Source organism: Pteronotus mesoamericanus, unplaced genomic scaffold (assembly GCF_021234165.1).
Source record: "Pteronotus mesoamericanus isolate MK-2021 breed Mesoamerican mustached bat unplaced genomic scaffold, CSHL_Meso_final contig_73, whole genome shotgun sequence".
Classification (NCBI taxonomy): domain Eukaryota; kingdom Metazoa; phylum Chordata; class Mammalia; order Chiroptera; family Mormoopidae; genus Pteronotus; species Pteronotus mesoamericanus.
The window spans coordinates 33,138,764-33,158,454 of record NW_026555245.1 but is presented as its reverse complement, the minus strand read 5'-3'; the positions used below and the strand labels follow the sequence as shown (position 1 = coordinate 33,158,454).

Genomic DNA, 19,691 nt, shown 5'->3' with positions numbered 1-19,691 from the left:
AACATGTGCCTTAAAGAACCACATAATATTGACATTTCTTCTTAATAGCAAAGCGTATTCTCTTTGTGGGCAAAACTATAGGAAATCAAAAGCATTTTCCTTGTGACATAAAACTTCAGGTGCCCAACATAAATGAGTAAACAGATGCCAGCTGATGTCTCTTTGAAAAGGGTCAGGATAAATTTGTCTTCTTTTCCCTCCTTATCAAACATGCTGTCCCTCTCCTACACTTTTTTTCCTTTCCTGTGCATCACTTTCCTTGCCACACCTGCAATTTCTGATGAGAAGGGCTACCATTGTGGACTAATTTTTACCTAACCTTTGACCATCAGAACTTGTTGTTCCCACAGCTATCTTTAGAAAGGAAGTACTGATGATGGTAGTCTTCCAAATGATCATATGAAAAGTGACTTCCCAGCAGATGTGGCCTAGGGTACTCACTGACTATGCTGAGTGAATTTCCTCATAACTGGGTTCAGGAAGTGTCTGATCCAGTCTGTATCAGAAGAATAAGGAAGTGTACAGGGTGGGGTGACGGTGGAAGTATGTGTGAAAGATGATTATACAATTATACTAGACATAAAAGATGGAAATGACTCAAGAGGATTCCCAAGCCAAGGGCTGACTACCTACTCCTGTTTCAAACCACCTGAGAAGATTTATGCAGCCTCTGTTCCTCCCAGGACCTAGAATCTAGGTGGGAAACATGACAGGGATGGGGAATATCTCTAATATTGCAAGGTGTGGTAGGTTAAGTGTCACATTAGAGGTATAGAGCAGGGGTTGTCAGATTATGGCCTGCACACCAAATCTGACCCTGTTTCTATAAATAAAGTTTTCTTGAACCACAGCCACACCCATTTACTTATTGTCTATGGCTGCTTTACAACTGCGGAGTGGAGCAGTTGCAACAGAGAACTTTGGGCCCTCAGCACTTAAAGCATTTCCTACCTGGACTTTTAGAAAGTGTGCCCAATCCTGATCTAGAGCAGGTGCCTTGGGGTGGGGGTGGGAGGTGGGGGGGGCAGCAGGGAGAGATCACTCCAGGCTGGAACACTGCAAGAAGGCTTCGTATAAGGGCTTAAATTATGTCTCAAAGACTTCCAGGGTCTGTCTAGAGAGGATGGCATGGGAGAGGGTATTCCAGGCAAGGATGGCTCAAGACCTGGCAATTACTAGTGAAAAGCTCGACAGGAATGGAGAGATTATTTAAACTGGAATAAGATGGAAGGATGGATGTACCTGCTAGGCCTGAATAGCAACAAGCCTTGAATGCCAGGCTAAAATACTCTAAGTGATAAAACATACATTTTCCCATATCAGCCTCTACATGGGTAGTAGGGATTTTTAAAGTCCACTTGAGCTCTCAGAATCAATTTTAAAAAGTACTGATGCCTATTGCTATCCTCAAAGAGTCTGTTTTAATTGGTCTCAGGAGGATCAATGAGTTTTGTTTGTGAAAAACTTCCCCAGTGACTATTTTGCAGTTGGGAACCTCTTCCTAGAAGGAGGAAATAGCCAGGAACGTGCCTGCAGAAGCCACGCTCTGGGCCATGTAAATACAGCAGGTGCCCAACACATGTGAGTCAAATTAAATCAGCAATATTGGCTTGTCCCAGAGCCAGACTGATAAGCCTCTGTTTTACTAGAGTCAACTATATCACATTCAGTTGGCCACATGGTTTCTAATAAAAGAAATAATTTCTGCCTGCTCTGGCCTAATCTTGGAAAAACCCATGATGCTCAATGCAATATTGAGTCTGTTTATACATTTGGGCATTTACAGAGTTTTCTTTCACTGTTAATTTAACATGACCATTTACAAGGCCTTACACAATGTGCCCTTGGCCTTGTTACCTCTCTGATCTTCCCTCCCACTTACAACCCAGATGACTCCCCTCCTGCCACCACACTGGCCTCTTTGTTGTTCTTTGAACACACAAGGCATGTCCCTGTCTTCAGGACTCCACACAGGCTTTTCCTCTTCCCCAGATGCTCTCCTCTCGTCTTCTCCAGCCATGTGCAAGGCTCAATAGCTCACATTCAAGTCTTTGCTCAAGGATTACCTTCTCACTGAGCCCTCTCCTGACCATCTGTGTGATTTGAAGTTGCATCCTCTTTCTAACATAGGCACTGGAATGCCAGGCCAAAATACTCTAAGCACCTTTCAACATACCATGTCATTTGCTTTGTTATGCTTATTTTCTATCTCCCCTATTACAGTGTAAGCTCTATGAGAGAAGGGATTTTTATCTATTTTATTCTCTGCTGTATCCTCGGTGCCTTCAATGTGACTGGAACATAGAAGGAACTCAAAAAGTGTGTCTATTGCATCAGTGCTGAGGATGCTTTTACTCATTCTTCAAGAATGAGCTTGAACAGTTCCTCTGTAAACCCTCCCTGATTCCCGTTTGACAAAGGAGTTCTCCCTCCTCTGTTCACTTTGGCTTATTTTGAAACTGTTCAGTGTTTTCTCATGCATTATTGACTTTTCTATCTCCCCTACTGCTTCTGACCTCCACCAAGGCTGGGAGAAGGCACAGAATCTGGCATCTAGGAAAGGTTCAGGCATATGTTCAGGAAATGAGCCAGAACTTGGCAACATAAGCTTTGGACCAGTCTTTTCCTCGTAACCATACTTTCTGTATTACACACCTATGTAGTTCTCCATTTTATTTTAACATATTGACTTGAGTGGTCTGAAATGGTTCATTAGCACATTGAAGGTACATGAGTTTCAATGAGAAAAGCCTAAAAAATATGATGCTTTTGAAAACCTTTTGGTTATGTGGACTATCTTTCCCCTCTCCCATTAATCTATTTACAAAGTCCTGTTGAGATTACTTCCTATATATCCCTAAATTTATTCACTTCTTTTCATTGTCTCCTACTTTCTAGTCTAAACCACAGTTACCTCTTACCTGGAATACTGCAATCATCCCTAAATGATATATTCTATCTAGTCTTATCCCCTGGAACCCACCTTCTACACAGCAGCCACAACAAGGCTTTTATTTATTTTTTTATCCCCACTGAGGATTTTTTTTCATTGTTTTTAGAGAGAGGAAGGGAGAGAGAGAGAAACATCAAAGTAAGAGAGAAGCATTGATTGGCCACTACCTGAACGCACCTGGACTGGGGACCAAACACCACAACCTAGTTATGTGCCACAACTGGAAACTGAACCAGCAACCTTTCAGTTACCAGATGATGCTCCAACCAACTCAGCCACACAAGCCAGAGTGAGCCACAACAAGCTTTTAAAAACACAAATGAGTGCACGTTTCTGCAGCACATATACTAAAATTGGAATGATACAGAGAAAATTAGCATGAGCCCTGCAAAAGGATGATATGTAAATTCGTGAAGCATTCCATATTTTTAAAAAATTAAAAAAAATAAAATCATAAACAATTTAAGGAATAAAAATAAAGATAAAAAATAAGAACACAAATCAGATGAAGTCTCTCTCCTGCTTTAAACCATTCAAAGACTTTAAATTGCGCTTAGCACAAATTGCGAGTCTTACCATGGCTTACAGAGGGCCAGCAATTTGCTCCCACTTTTCTCTTCAACCTTATCTTAGGCCACTCTCCCCTTGGTTATTACCTCTGCTGGTTCCCCTGCCTGGAACACCCTCTCTTCATTTGGATAGCTTCCATCCACTCTCCCAATCTCAGCTCAAATATCCTCTCCTCAGAGAAACCCCATCTAAAGCTCAGACCAGGGGTGCCGTCCTGTCACATACCCCCCCAGCACCCCCTTCTCCCTCTTTTTACCACTGCTCTCTTATGTGAATTACTTTTCCCACCGAACTCAGAGTGGCCTTACAAGAATTCAGACCGCAAAATGGCAGGTATGTTAATCTGTTTTGTTCGTGCCTGTCTCCTCAGTATTTAGGGAACAGTGTCTAGTACATAGTAAACGTGTAATAATTTTTTCTTGAATGAATGAATGAAGGGCTAGGTTTGTCTATCTTATTTACTGTGTAACTCCAGACTTATCACAGTGCCTGGCACGTAATAGGCACTCAACAAATTCTTATTGAATGAGGAAATTGATCTTTGATATTGCCTTCTTAGGTCCCTTACTAAGGTTTTCAACTTAGAACATTAATATTTATCCAACTGCTTTCTAATATATGCTCCTACCTTGAGGGGTTTATATCGTCGTATATGAACAATGACTGTAAGCTCCACCTGAGATTCCAGCCATAGCTCCCTCATCAGTGTGATATGATTTGTAACTTCAGCATTGGAGAAAGAAATAAATTTTCACCTTTTAGTATGAGATTTGGCATCAACAAAACCACTGCTGCTCTTAGCAGAGACATCTGGACCTGGATCTCACATCAGCCAGGCCCTGCAATTCTCAGCATTTTCAATAAGCACAGAAGAAAATGTTTTGCAAGCTGCTTGTCTCAGGTGGTTGGAAAGAAAATGCCACTGCCTGACCGTGGGCCATGGCCTCACTGCCTGGCTCCTCCAGGGCTCAGAGGGCTCTAAGCAATGGAGTTGTTACACATGCAGGTCCCTGGGGGGCATGTTGATGCTGCCGAGACGCTGCTGTGTGTGTTGGCTGTGACCCTCGAGCCCCAGCTGGGGAGAGGGGCCAGGCACAATGACTCCTTTCATGGAAAAACTTGACTCTGCAAACTCAGGTTTGAAGGCTTGAGTCTCTCTCCTCTTGGTAAATCACAAGACACGAGAAAGGCTGTGCTGTTTGGCTCTCTGAGGGGTTAGCATGACATGGGTTTCTGGCAGAGATGTCATAAGGAGTCCCTCTGAATGAGGCATGGGAGCTTGCTCACTCACAAAAGAGAGTTTGTGATTAAATACAGGGGGTGGAATGAACCTCATGTATATATTCTGTAAAACATTCTGACAGGGTCTGGGCCTGAACAGGATATTGTGAGAAAAGGTACTGAACTGCTTCTCTTAAGCCTCATATTTGGTTACTGAAGGCACCGGAAGTCATTTAATTCTGACAAAAATCCATGACCTTTATAACAAAGATTTTCTCTTTTTTCTGACCTTCCTGAGAAAGATCTCTATGTTTGTTTCACTTTTTTTTTCAGGCTCTATTACTTTATGGAGAAATCCTAACCCAGTGATGGGATGAAGGACAGAGTGACACAGTGAAAACAGTACCCCTGCTCAGACACAGGAGATGTGTGATTACCACCATAGACCTTGGTATCCTTTCCACATAATGAAGGGGATGGACTGATCAGTGGTTGGCACACCTTTTCTGCAAAGGGTCAAAAGGAAGTATTTAAGTCTTGTAGGCCACATGGTTTCCGTTGCAAGCACTCAGCTCTACCACTATGGTGGGAAAGATGCCATAAACAATACATAAGTAAATAAATGAGTGTGGCTACATGCCAATAAAACTTTATTTGCAAAAAACAGGTAGTGAACTAGATTTTGCCCATGGGTCTTTTTTTTTTTGCCAACTCTGGGAAAAATTATCTCTTAAAAGCATCTATGTAATAATTCTATGCCAACCTCAGGAAACATCTCTTAAAAGCATCTATGTAATAACTCTAGAACATGAATATCAAGACTAGAGAAGAGGTACAAAAAAACAATTGGAAAATAATTAATAAAATGGCAAAAAGCACATACTTATCAATAATTACTTTACATGTAAATAGACCAAATGCTCCAATCAGAAGACATAAGGTGGCTGAATGGATATATAAAAACAAGGCCTGTACATGTGCTGTCTACAAGAGACCTATTTCAGAAGGGAAGAAACACAGATAAATAGTAAAGGGATAGTAAAAGATGTTTCATCCAAATGGAAAGGAAAAAAAGTTAGAGTTGCAATACTTATATCAAACAAAATATACTTTAAAAACAAAGGCTGTCAAAGGAGACAAAGAAGGGTATTTTCATAATATAAAGGGATCAGTTCAACAATACGATATACTCTTATAAATATTTAAGAACCCAGTGCAGGAGCACCTAAATATATAAAGCAAATGTACAAAAGGAGAGATAAACGATAATACAGGCATAGCATAGGACTTTAACACCACACTGACATCAAAGGATACATCATCCAGACAGAAAATCAATAAGAAAACAGTTGCCTTAAATGACACATTAGACCAGATGCATTCATTTGCTATTTTCAACCAAAAGCATCAGAATATACATTCTTTTCAAGTGCACAGAGAACAGTTTCCAAAAGAGGCTACATATTAGGCCACAGAACAAGTCTCAATAAATTTAAGACTGAAATCATATCAAGCATCTTCTCAGATCACACTGGTATGAATCTAGAAATCAATTACAAGAAGAAAACTGAAAAACACACAAACACATGGAGGCTAAATAACATGCTACAAAACAATGAATGGGTTAACGATGAGATCAAGGAAGAAATCAAAAGATGCCTTGAGACAAATGAAAATGAAAACACCATGACCCAAGATCTATGTGACACAGCCAAGAAATAAGAAAAATCTCAGATAAACAATCTAACCTTATACCTAAAGGAACTGATAAAAGAAGAACTAAGCCCCAAGTGAGTAGAAGAAAGAATCTAAAAGTTCAACATTAGAGACTAGGTTGAATAAGATATGGCATCTCCTATCAGTGCAGCCATTGAATATAAAGCTGTAGAAAATATTTAGAGGCATGGAAAAATGATTATTATATACCATTCAGTGAAAAAAGTTACAAGCAGTATATAGAGTATGATTTCATTTTAGACAAAAGATATGTATAATGTGTTTAACAAAGGTTGGGAAAAAGATGTCAACACTGGTTATCTCTAAGCTAGGAAATTGTAGTTTTCATTTTCTTCTTGCTTCTATTCTTAATTATTCTGCAATGAGCATGTATTACTCTTATAATAGAAACTCTGATAAAATTATTTTTCAAAATATATCAGTGGTAATACCCTATAAATGTTACTGTGAGAGTTGTAAGTCTTGGGTCTCAGAAGGCTGCAAAAAGGTGTAGGTGCTGTAGAGAGGCCTGAGCTATAGGTGTTTTAAAAATGGAGCCCTGCTACCAGACCTGGACCTGGACCACTAAGGATGCAGGCATGAGCCTTGCCCTTCAGAATAGCTGGCACAATTTAAGCCTTTCTGCAGAAAGGACAGCTGTAAAACAAGGACAAAAAATTGCTGCTTTTCTTGCCTAGGGCAACAGATTCAGTTAGGTTGGGTCTATTCTGCATGGCCAAGTCTCCACTGGGCATTTCCATGACCATGTCTTGTAGCAAAGATTGTGCAAGCAACAAGGGACCCACTAGTCCCAGTCTTCATTTACAGTTATGGAAAGTGAGGTCCAGATGGGCCAAGGCAAGTGCTACTCAATCAACCTTCCTTCTTGAAAGTTGCAGCAGTGGCTTGAAGTGACATAGCAATGTTGGAGTGTCTGGTAACTAATATAACCATTTTTGGCATAGACTCACCTACTGGGAATCTCAGCACATGAACCTTAATGGAGAAGAATTAGATCTGCTATATGGCTTTAAAAAAACCCAAAAATCTCCCATTTTCCCTTCCCCTGATGAAAACTTGAGAATCAAGGCCCATGAATTATTGTTTCTGTGTCACAGAACCATGGTTTGCTCTGAATCTGCTCCAGCCAGCTTACCTTGTAGATGAGAGAAATACACAGATATCTCACATCGTCTGGATACAACAGTGTATCCAGTACAGGAGGCAAATAGGTTTCCTCCTGTATACCAAATGCCACCATGCTTGGTGGGAATGCTGAAATACATCCCAAGGCAGTGTCTGGACTAAGTGGAAAAGAATGTCATGATTGAGCAGGGATGTCTTGGCTGTGGAGGGGGCAATTAACAGTATCTTTGCCACTTATTTGCGTCCTTGTCTAGAATACCTGTTACCCTCAGGATAGGGTTTCTTCATTAAATCTCTCTGACTCTTGATTACTCTTACAGAATGTCAGAGTAATTCTATAAATACTACTTTTATTACATCATTCTCCTAGTTAAAAATGCTCTAAAGCTCTGTCCCCATTTCCTGCATAGTGAATCTACTTCCTTAGTTTAATAATCCAGGTCCTCCACAATTTGACACCTTTTAATATTGTCAGAAACCATATACACAATCACCTCCCTGACCTATTTCTTATACCCAGAGTGCACACTGTGGTTTAAATGGGCCACCAATAGCAGCCAGAGATGGGAGCCAGTCCAAATGGGAGCAATTAAATTAAGAGATCAGGATCAGTCAATAGCTGGGAGGTTCGAGATGGAGGAGGGTATCAGAAATCTTGGGGTAAGGGACCAAAGCCAAATTTGAGTGGACAAGCTCTAGTTGAGACTTTCTCATTTTCTAAAAATCCTCACTGAGGATATGTTTATTGATTTTAGAGAGAAAGGAAAGGAGAGAGAGCTAGAGAGAGAGAGAAAAAAAAAGAAATATTGATATGTGTGAGAAAAACATCAATGTGTGTGAAAAATATTGATCTGTTGCCTCTGGAACAAACCTGCAACCTAGGTATGTGCCCTGACCAGGAATCGAACCCACCACCTTTTGGTGTATGGGACGATGCTCCAACCAACTCAGCCACCTGGACAGAGAAAGTCTTGCTCCTTTTGATGGCCTAGTTTCTACCCCAGTTTGGCTGCCCATCATCAGAATATATTTATTTTAAATAGTTTTTTTAGTTTCAAATAGTTTTTATAGTTTTAAAGTAGTGGTATTTTATAGCTATTACTAAACAGACACCTGATACATATCTCACACATTTTCACCTCTGGGCTTGTAGCATCTTCTTCACTTTGGGTGCCTGTGTCCCTTCCTTTCTGCCTATCTGAGTCCCACCTATCCTTTGGTGCTCAGCTCTAAAGCATCACGGTGAGGCCCTGGTCAGCTTGAAACGACCTACTTCTCAGAGTCCTGAAACCTCCCATCATTCCCTAATTCATCTCCATAGTTCCACACAGATCTCTCCTAGCTCTATAGTGCTGGCGAGACAGTGACATTCACCACTAGGGCCCGTTTTGCCCATGTAGTTACTTTCAGGGACTTTATGGATATTGACTTGCTGTCTCATTCAAATGGAGCAGTCTGAATGTGGACTGGTGTATTAAGGTATCTATTAACTGTTAGATTTAAATACCAGTTTAAGATAAAAAAGCCCCATAAACTAGCAATGAAATGCAGCATCATAAAGCACAATACATTCTTAGTGCCCATGGCTACAATGAGAAAAAATATTATTCAGAATAAGGGAGAAAGAAAGTAAAGCTATCATGGAAAAATATGAGCAGGTTAACTGTTTCAGCATGCAGAAAGGCACCTGAGCGACCCACGAGTTACTGAACTTAAAAATAAACCTGCTAGTGACTGGACTTATAGTGGTAAGTCTAAAATACAAAAGTTTACACTATATACATTTAATTTAGAATAAGTTCACCATTAATAAGCCAAAGGAAATAAGCAGTTTAAAACTTCCATGAATTTTGATGAACATCATGTGGAAGAACCCAATGCCAAGCTGTGTCAGTTATAGGAAACAGAATAGAGCTACTTGTTACTATATCTGTGTCTTATTTTTACCCAGATCAGAAAGAGAGAAATAAAAAACTTTTCCCATAGGCCCATATGTTATGAGTATTCTTTGCTAATTTCAGATGATAACAAAAACTGAAGCTAATATTTCTGTGCTGTAATCCTAAAGATATCAGACCCCATGGCCATGTTGATAAGTCATCAGCAGTTTGAGTGGGAGCTCATTGGCCTCCTGGTGGTTGCAAGCTGGTGGGCAGAAGAGTACAGAAACTTTAACTCTGAGCCAAAGGAATAATTTTAGCTGCCATTACCAATATTTGGGGTCACACAGAGTTAGCATAAATATCTCCTCCACTTGTAGGCCTGTTTCTCTTCTTTTAGGCCTTTGAAAGCAGAAGTATTCCTTTCCACCTTTAACAACTCCAGAGATCATTGGACATGCAGAGGTTTCTCTGGCATCTCCATGATACAGGTGTGAGGGACCCAGGACTTGGATGTGCTAGTACAACTCTCTGCTACCAGAGGGCACCAGCCATGTGGGTGTTAATTTGGTGAAGGTCCCAATGACAGATGCCAAGGAAGTTGTACCTGGTGAAGTTATTTAAACATTTGATTCAAGGAGTCTGTCTGGGTTGGGTTTTGGCCCTACTGATAGAAGGCTGGCTTAAATAGAGTTACCTGGCTTTTGGGGGATCTTGATATTTCATCTTTCTCTTTGAAAGTTGATTATAGTTCCAGTTTAGTTGGGAGGAAGTCAGCGGGGAATACCGGGGTATGGTTGGCAAGAAGACAGGAGATACAGGAGCTGCTCTTTACTCATTGTTCAGTGAATCAAACTGATTTAAAGGATCTGGACTGTGGAATCAGCCCGAGAGGATTCAGAAAAGAGCCACACTGGAATCTAGACAAACTAGAGTCCGGCCTAAGAACTGCACTCACCTCAAATGGAAAGTCAGCCAAGTTTCCACTGGTGAGTCTGGATTCTGCAGGCAATTTAGTGATTTCCTGTTGGCCACCCCCCACTGCTGCCTCTTTCCCACCTGCAAGCAGTCACCCATCCATAAATCCTGTCCAGCCCGGGATTTCTGCCCAATGTTCCAGAGGGTTGGACTCACCAAGGAGAACGGAATTCCCAGGATCCAGGACCAGCTGTGTTCCCAGAGGAGACGTCAGCACTGAAGGAAGGTTTGGTCCAGTGGCTGAAAGCAAGGCTCTGATATCTTCCAACTGCGTGGGGACTTGGGGAGGATCTGTGAGAAGGCAGATGGTCAGTCAGGCCGGTTAAAGTGTAAAGGCTCTATTAAGGGTAGAAAGAAAGGTAAGTATGCATGTAAGTGTGTCTTGTGTTAGGCAGGCATTATTGTTGTTGCCTTTTAACTTTTTTTTTTTCCTATAGAGAAGGTGGGCCTATCAAATTGAGTCTCAATTTCAAACTTAACATTTGATGCTTGAATCAATAAGGTCAGTAATAAGAATCAGGGATGTAGGTTTCAAGAGCTCCTTACTAATACCACTTTATACCACAGTGCCTTTGAGTCCCTATAAATGTGTAGGTACATTAAATCATATTTTAAAGACACTTTAAAAAAGCCTACATTTCTTCAGCATTTACTAAATGTCAAGTCCTATACTAAATAGTTTTCATTAAAAAAAATAACATCCTTTTGAGGGAGGCACCTTATTATTGTCCCCATAGATAAGAATATACCACAGGAATTCTTATTTAAAAGGAGCCTATGAGTGACTTTTTCTATGAGGAAAAAGGTCCATTGATGAAGTTGATAAGTTAATTTACTTTGTGGTGTGAATTTTTCATGCTCACTAGGACAAACAAGCATGCAAATAAGCAAGGGATGATTTGCTATTTAAAGTCTGATAAGGAGTCAGGGCTGAAGTCATCAGAGGTCACAGTTAACCAGAGCCAAAGTGACACAATAGGAAATATAGTGGCTTGCTTGTCTTCCGGCCTCTTCTGATGCACTGTAATTCAACTTCCAAGGCCAGCTCCCACCTTTTCCTCTAGCGCCCTTGTTGGAGCGGAAGGAGAAACAGGAGTGTTGTTCTGGAAATTGATGGCTATTTCAACGGTGTTCAGTGAGGGCCTACTATTTGCTTGTCATCTTGTTTGGTACTTGTTAGGTACAGCAAATAAGTCATGATGGTGCCAGAGTTTACTTCTGAAACATACTTCTGTCAGCTCTGCTTTGCATTGCCAAAGAGCATTGTGTACAAAAAACAATGATGAGCTTGACATGTATATGGGGTTCAGTGCAACTAACACTTCTTTTTTATTACTAAATCTCTTATTACAAAATCATAAGCATGTAATTCTGTAACATAACAATGTCACACTTAAGGACACCTTATGACATTTTAAGTGAAATGTTCAAATTAAAACTATAAATTATTATACCCATATTATTACCCTACCAACCACACTCAAGCAAGCCTTACTTCTGCCAGACTCTGCATATAATTTATATATATAATTTAAAAATTACAAAGATATTATATATTAGATATAAATAACTTAAAATATTCTTTGTATGGTATAGGGGAAAAATATCATGTTTGGGCTCATGAACCCTCAGTTTGAGCGGTGTCTCTGTCATTCACTAACTTGGACAAGTCACTCAGTCCTTCTGAGCCTTAGTTTCCTCATCTATAAAATGGAACCTCATCATATCCAAGATTTTTTTCTACTCTAAAACACCACAGTTTTAGAAATACATGGTGGCAGTTTACTCAAGCCTAGACTTTCTTCCTCTCATCCTTTTAAATATTCCCTTAAGAGCACTGAAATTGAATATTGAAGCAAACTGAATTCCCTCAATATTCCAACCAAATATTTCTTTAAGAATATTAAAACTCAGGAAGCCTTTGCTTATTTACTAAAAGTTAAAAGGGTTAGGTTATGCCCCATCTCCAAAACTATCAGATCTCCTTGGGCCAAATGTTGGCACCTTCTAATGTTCTCACTGCTCTATCATATTTTTCTTTTTTGGTCCATGTGCATTTGATCTTCCTAGGTAAACTGTAAATTCTCCAAGGACAGAGGTCACTTCTTATATTTATCCTACATGGAACTTAGAGGCAATGCTTCATGAATATTCATCCAGAGGCAATATGAATGAATACATACAATTCTGTCTCATTACACTTCAAGTCTTGATGCTACAGGTTAAGTCATGGAACTTGGCATAAAACCTCAGCTTTATACACAAAATCCCGATGTAATAATTAAGCCACATTTTTCACTGATAAAAGAGAAGACACTACTTCTATGTTCATAAACTACCTATAAAACTAACAACCTTTGATTAAGAAACCAAGACTTCTGATCAGGAAAAGACCTAAACTTAAGAATCTAAATAGTGATATTTTTTCTTATCAAGCTTGATGAAAATGGGAAGACGTTATACTCTTCAGGCCCCATGTTCACAGTCACACCAAATTAGAGTTGACCTGCTCCAAGAACTGGCTTCCAGAATGTGCACACTCCATTGGCAAAGCTACAGGGGTAGCTACACATCCTAGGCTTTCATCTCTGTTGGCAGAGGCAACAAGGCAGGGTTATTAGGGAGGAAAACCCCGCAGTAAGCACCATAATTCAGTGTGGGGCAACAGTCTCTGGGCTTCTGGCCCCAGACTAGCGGCTTAGCTGATGAAACCCAACACAAAACAAATGACATCCTTCACAGAGTTGATTTTCTGTGACTTCCTACGATGACTGGAAGTTTATGCAGCCACTGGTGAGACGAAAACCCATCTGGGCCTCTCTGAAATCTGAGTTGGCAGGGGCTAGAGACCCTATGCTTTGGTGTGTCATCAATTTGGGTGTGAAAATACAAGTATAAAGTTTAATTATTTTTCCCTGAGGAAGTCAGAGTGTGTAATTAGTCATATTTTTCATATTTTTCTTAGAATGATAACTTTCTCACCAAGAGAAAGTGCCCTAATAACTGTCTTAAAAAAATACAAAAACAAGATTTTTTAAATTTATTCCACCAACTTCCAGACTCTGTGGGGAAGAGAAACAAAGTGTCCCCAGTCCAAAGGATAAGGGGTTGCAGCTTACAACATGGCCGAGTCCAGCACTGGGCAACAGCAAGTGTTGGATGGTGTCCAAGCAATTGTTGTTATTTTTAAACACATATTTTATGCCAGGAGCTGCGATAGACTCTTTAATCAGGGGTTCTTATGTTTTGGGATGCTATCGCCTGAATGCTTGTGGCTCCTCAAATTCATATGGTGAAATCCTAGCCGCCCCAAGGTGGTGGTATCAGATCACTGGGACTTTGGGAGGTGATTATGTTATAGGGGGATTAGTGTCCTTATAAAACAGACTCCAGAGAGTTGGCTTATCCCTCTGCCAAATGAGGACACAGCAAGAAGCCAGCGGTCTGCAGCCCGGAAGAGGGCCTTCACCAGAGCCTGACCATGCTGGCACCCTGATCCTGGATTTCTACCTTTAGAAGTGCAAAAACTAAATGTCTGCTGTTTATAAGTTGCCCAGTTTGTGGTATTCTGTTATAGCAGTCTGAATGGACTAAGGAGGGTACATGTGTGGACTTCATGTGGACTAGACTATGAACTTCCCTGTTACATGAAAAATTTTGCATGTATGAATTTTTATGGAGGGGGTAATCTATATTTTTCATCTGATTCTCAAAGAAATCCTTAACACAGGAGTTCAGAAATAACTGCTATACTTCTGTCACCTTTATTTGACATGCTCACCCCAGCCCCTCCACCAATGCGGGCAATCCTTGTTTTGAGGTCTCCACTAAGAGACCAGAACCTAAACTTAGCAAGGTTAAATGACTTGCTCAAGGCCACCCAGTGAGTATTCAGTAGAGCCAGTGTTCAAGCTGATGTCTGCCTGGCCCCTAAGTCTGTATTCTTTCTATCGGAAGGCCCTAAGGTGGGGATAAGGGAAGGGATATTGATTTTACTTTTGATTACTTAACTGGATCAGGGAAAAGAGGATGTGGAGGATGAATTAGTCACCCCAAGCAGGGTGCCCCAGGGGCAATCACCCTTGAGTTGTTTACCTAGGATCAGAAGTTGGGTGTTCTCAGTCAGCTCTCCATGCACGTTGGCTGCCCGGCAGGAGTAGAGGCCCTGATCCGAGGGGGACACGTCTGTGAGTAGCAAGGATCCCTCGTGCACATGGTGAGAGGAGCCCAGTTTACTTTTATTCCTGAACCAAGTGACTTCAGGTTCAGGCACACCTAGGAAGAAAAAAATAAACTCATCAGCCAAACATGTCCACGTGACTCCCGAGCCATCTACAGACTCTTTGGGGGCACTCCCGCAGGAAGCATCTGCCCAGGCATCTTCCACCATCCTTTGGCCTAACTAAATAATGCCTCAGCCCTCTCAGCTGTCTGGAGAGCTTTTGACTTTTCAAACTTACACTGATGAGGCAGGAAGGGGAGGCCAGTTAAAGGAAGAAGAAGCATGCAGCTGGCAAAGGGCACTTCCACGGTAGAAGAATACAAAGATTCTTTGGAGAAAACATATTATAAAAATATAAGAACCAAACCTGTATCCATCAGTGAATATGAATGATTGACAACTGCATGAAACAAAATGTTAAGTAAGAAAAGACAGACGCAGAAGAGTATATACCATATGATTTCCTTTCTGTAAGTAAAAAACAAAAACTGGTAACATCAACCTATGTTGTTAGCATTCATGGTGATGGTTCCTCTGAAGGTGGGGTGAATGGGGAGGGATTGTGACTGAGAGAAGGACAAAGGGCTTGGTTGCTTGTAATGCTCTGTTTTTTTTTTTTTGATCTGGGGGCTGGTTTGATGAGCTTGGCAGCTTTAAATGTGCATGTTTCTATAGAGATATTACATATCAGTAAAAAGTTAAAAGCCACAAAATGTTAATACACTCATGAGCCAGACAAAGGAAAGCTGCTACACATCCTTACAAGAGCTGAGACCATATGTAGGAAACATGGCTGCATTTTTGAAGCCTATGTATTTTCTTAGAACAAGTGAATATGGAACTATTATATCATTAACACCACAGAAAAAGAAAAGATGTGAAGAAAGTACTCTGCTCTCACCTCAGTTTGAGTTTACTGTCTGTGGGAAAGAGCCAGGGAGAATGTGTGCATATTAGTTGGGATTGCACACCTGATTTTGGAAGTCAGGCTCTGTCTTCTAGGGGTATTATAAACTGAATGCTTGTGTTACCACAAATGGGTATGTTGAGGCTCTAACCCCAATATAATGGTATTTGGAGATGGGGACTTTGGAGTTATTTAGGTTGAGATGAGGTCATGATGGGCAGAGGGTGGTCCTCATATTGGGATTAGAGCCCTTATACGAAGAGATCAGGGAGCTAGTACTCTCAGCCAGCTGAGGACACAGCAAGAAGTAGCTGTCTGCAAGCCAGGAAGAGTTTTCACCAGGAACTGAACATATCAAGCACTCTGATCTAGGAATTTCCAGCCTTCAAAACTGTGAGAAGTAACCTGATATTTAAGCCACCCAGTCTATGGTACTTGTAATAAATAGCAGCCTGAATAGACTAAGACCAGGGACAGCCTTAATTCATCAGGAAGTTTCCTTGCGGTTGGCATGTGGATTAGCGGGCCCCAGCTTAGCACAAGCCTTCTGTGATGGTCTGCATAGGAGGCTCCCTACCAGGCTGAGTCCTGAGTTGGGAGACAGAAAGTCTGTGGCATTAATTCACAGATCTCCAGGGAACAGAACATCACTTGCACACCCCCGCTTGCTGACCCAACTCAGAAAGTTTACTCCCAGAATTCTTGGGCATATATTCAGGATATATTTAGAATGTCAAATCCTGGTAGACAGGGACAACCCAGGAAGAGTGTCAAAAAAGCCAGACCTTTTGCCCTGCGCTTTCCCTGAGTTGGGTCTGGATTTTGTCCTTAATGGGCAGCCTACAGTTTAGGATGCAGATACTGGTTCTTGAACCTGATGAAAAAAATTACTCTCAGTGTGCACTATTACACCCAGCTGAAGAGCCCTCATTAGAGCCCCAGTGCACTTGCTGTTCCTGAGCTCCCAGTGGAGGAAGTGAGGAGGGGTGGGAAGGTGGTTTCACACTCCCCCACTATTGATGAGGTGCCTTGTGTGAACTCACTGGTGTCCCAGCTGCGCTGCTGGACAGGTGGGGTTTTCCAGGCCTGGAGTGGTGGCCTAAGGTAGGTGGCCAAAAGGTTCGGCCAATCTGTAAGATTTCTCCCTGTTATGGGGAACACAGGAGTGACTCTCTGGTCTTCTTTTTTATTCATATTACCCATAATTCAGTGTGAATCCCTAGGGACCTACATGCTGGCTGAAATGTGGAGGTAGGACTGATGAGAGAGAGTGACGAGCAGGATGCTGTACCCCTGATCCATCAGGGAGAGGTACAAGGTGTTTTCTGATGCTCCTGTGCATGAGAGGGGCCAGGTAAGCATGGTATCTAAATACACCTGGACAAAAGATGCAGGTGAGAGGCAGGAAAGCTGATTTTTCACTGCAGCACCACTAGGGAGAGCAAGAGCATCACCATGCCAGGCTATGACAGGGTGAACTTTGGTCCCTGAGCTAAGTTTTTACATATTAAAAAAAATATGCACAGCATTCAGAAGAGAGCCTCTGAAAGTAAGTTGGAGAAAAATATTGCCAGTCATTTCTGTCCTCAAGAAAAAATGAGGTCCCACAAACCATTTTGTACATGCATTTCCCTCGCAATAAATTTCTCGCATGTAGTACTACCGCGGGCACCTTCTCTTGAGGGGGGCTGTGGGCAGCACGCGACTCCTAATGGGAACCCAGATTGTTTGGGAGCAGGAGGCAGAGTAAGAGAACTGGGTTAAATGGGCCTTCAGTTCCACCCAGAGAAGCACGATGACTAAGTGGAGCGAGCATTCTCACTCCGAGACTATGCCGGCATGGAGATACGGAGATGAGCTGCGGTGAGTGTGCTTCCAGAGCCAGCATTCGCGGGCTGTGTGCGGCATGGGCAGCTCCTGCAGTGAGGAGCCCCACTGCTCACCAATGTGTCCTTCTCTGGTCAGGACTCGAGCACCTGCGGGGCAGCCAGAGGTGGAGAGAGGAAATGAGAGGGGAAATGGTGAGAAAGAGGAGGAGGAGGGAGAGGGAGAGAACCCCAGGATGGAGACAGACCTGGGAGCCATTGCTCACTTCCTCAGGAAGGGTGTAAGCCCTTTCCTTTCCCTTCCTCTGCTTCATGCCCTCATGAAACTGGATCTGTGACCGAATGGGCTGAATTACCCAGGTTCACGAGAGATGATGATGCTCAGGAAAGTGAAGGGTAGAAGGAAGGAAACTTCAGTCTTTGTGAAACTGGAACTATAGAGGTGGCAGCAGTGCTGAGGGAAGAGAAATTATCTGGGGATCATTCTAATATGTTTATTTTCAAATCGCTCTCACTCAGGCTCACTCAAGCTGGTACCTGCGTCCTGAGCTTGCCAATGGAGGTGTCATCACTGGTACCACATTGTGGGGACTTCCTGTCTGAGAATGCTGGCCTTAGGCAGAGAATGGCACCAAAAGGATGCTTTGAAATGGTGGCCAGTCCTTCCATGACTGGCTCTGACATATCACACATATAATAGGAATAAGGGAAGAGGAAACATAAATGAAGCATTATAAAGTTCTTTTTTCTTTTTCTCTCAAGAGATGACAATGATGCTTTAGAAAACACCACTGGGTCTCACATGTGCCAGAGTCCCTTGAAAAGGTTCCAGATACACATGCTTAATACTGATGTTCAGAACACCTAACACCAGGAGTGCACCGAGGTCAAGAGTTTTGCAAAAATATCCTGAACATGTTAAAGGGAAAAAGAACATCTACTATAAGCTAAATATTTTATAAACATCATCACATTTTCACAAAGATCTTACAAGCACTATTATTAATCCCATTTTACAGATGAGAAAAGTGGTACTGCAAGATATTAAGAAAGTTGCCTAAAGTCCATTAGGTTGGATCCCTGAATGGTTATATGGGGACAGAGCCCCTATCCCCCCTCCCACTTGGCCCCCAGCCAATCAGTGGCCTTTAAATGGCAGGATGGGGACACAAAGTCATACATTTGATGTCACAGATCTCCATCTTAACAAGCACAAGATCCTCACTTAACATAGTTGATGGGTACTGGGACTTTTAGCTAAAACGAGTATAACAAAACCAACTTTACCACAGGCTAATTAATATAAACAAGAGAAGTTCTTATGGCATCTCATCCTCATTAGAATGAAACCACATTGAATGAAATGATATTATTCAAAGTCTCGCTATACTTAATACTGTTTGCCATTATACTAAACTGACTCGTGAGAAAGGATATGAATTTGCTGCACTATTATTTCCGGTGTCAAATCCTTAACTATTTTCTACTTTCAGAATTAACCTTTCTGCTGTAATTGTAATACTGAGGTATTGTAAGGAGGGAGGTTTTTCCAATCTATGCATGTTGGCTTTGTTAGCTCTCTACTTCTTGAGAAGCTTGGTCAGGTTGTGGGAGATTATTTTCCTAGCCTATTGTGATGTAACAGCATATTCTACAGAAAGAAGTAACTGAAAAATGACAGAAAATACACTCAACCACAGAACAAAGTCCACAGCTATGTTGTTGACAAGGTGGTGTCATACTCTGGACTCCTTGGTATAATTTGTGTCTAAAATAAAGGAAGGAAAAGAACCAACCTTTACTTTTTCCTCTTGGTGGCATATCTTATCAATAATACAATGCACTTCCTGCTGCTTGAAAGTATCAATGAATGAGCCTGGCCCAAATGGATTGTAGTTTGATACGATTATAAAGATTAGTGCATTTAATCTCCACTGAGCTGCCAGGTAGGGTGATGTTATAATATATTTTTTAAAAGCACAGATAGGATATTCTTAACTGGACTACTTGTTATATTTGGAAGGCTGCTCATACAATGGCGGCTTGTTCACATCTCAAGGTGGGCGCCTACAGAAAGGTGCACCTTGACATGGTTAAGTGTGATGGACTGGTGCAAGAAAAGCAAAGGGTACGATAACTTAAATGCCAGCCTGGGCAAGTCTAAAAAACAATGGAATTCTGGAAAGGAGGTTTTCTGTCTTCCACATTTCTCCATTGTAACTGTGCAGTCACTGACAGCGACTCACAGGACTATTTTCTTCTACCCAGCCGG

At 41.6% G+C, this 19,691-nt stretch overlaps 1 protein-coding gene and 1 non-coding gene across 2 annotated transcripts in view; one reads left to right on the top strand and one right to left on the bottom strand.

Annotated features, from left to right (window-relative positions):
* Nucleotides 1-19,691, bottom strand: part of ADAMTSL1 (ADAMTS like 1) — an 890,629-nt gene that overhangs the window by 61,251 nt on the left and 809,687 nt on the right. Inside the window, exons 23-24 of the mRNA XM_054583189.1 lie at nucleotides 14,560-14,739; nucleotides 10,621-10,755 (exon numbers count right to left, since the gene is read on the bottom strand). Of these exons, the coding sequence (XP_054439164.1) occupies nucleotides 10,621-10,755; nucleotides 14,560-14,739 (315 nt within the window). The remainder of the gene's footprint in view (nucleotides 1-10,620; nucleotides 10,756-14,559; nucleotides 14,740-19,691) is intronic.
* On the top strand, nucleotides 3,277-3,383 carry LOC129078519 (U6 spliceosomal RNA). The gene has a single exon (XR_008529970.1). It is a non-coding gene; the product is annotated as a U6 spliceosomal RNA (small nuclear RNA).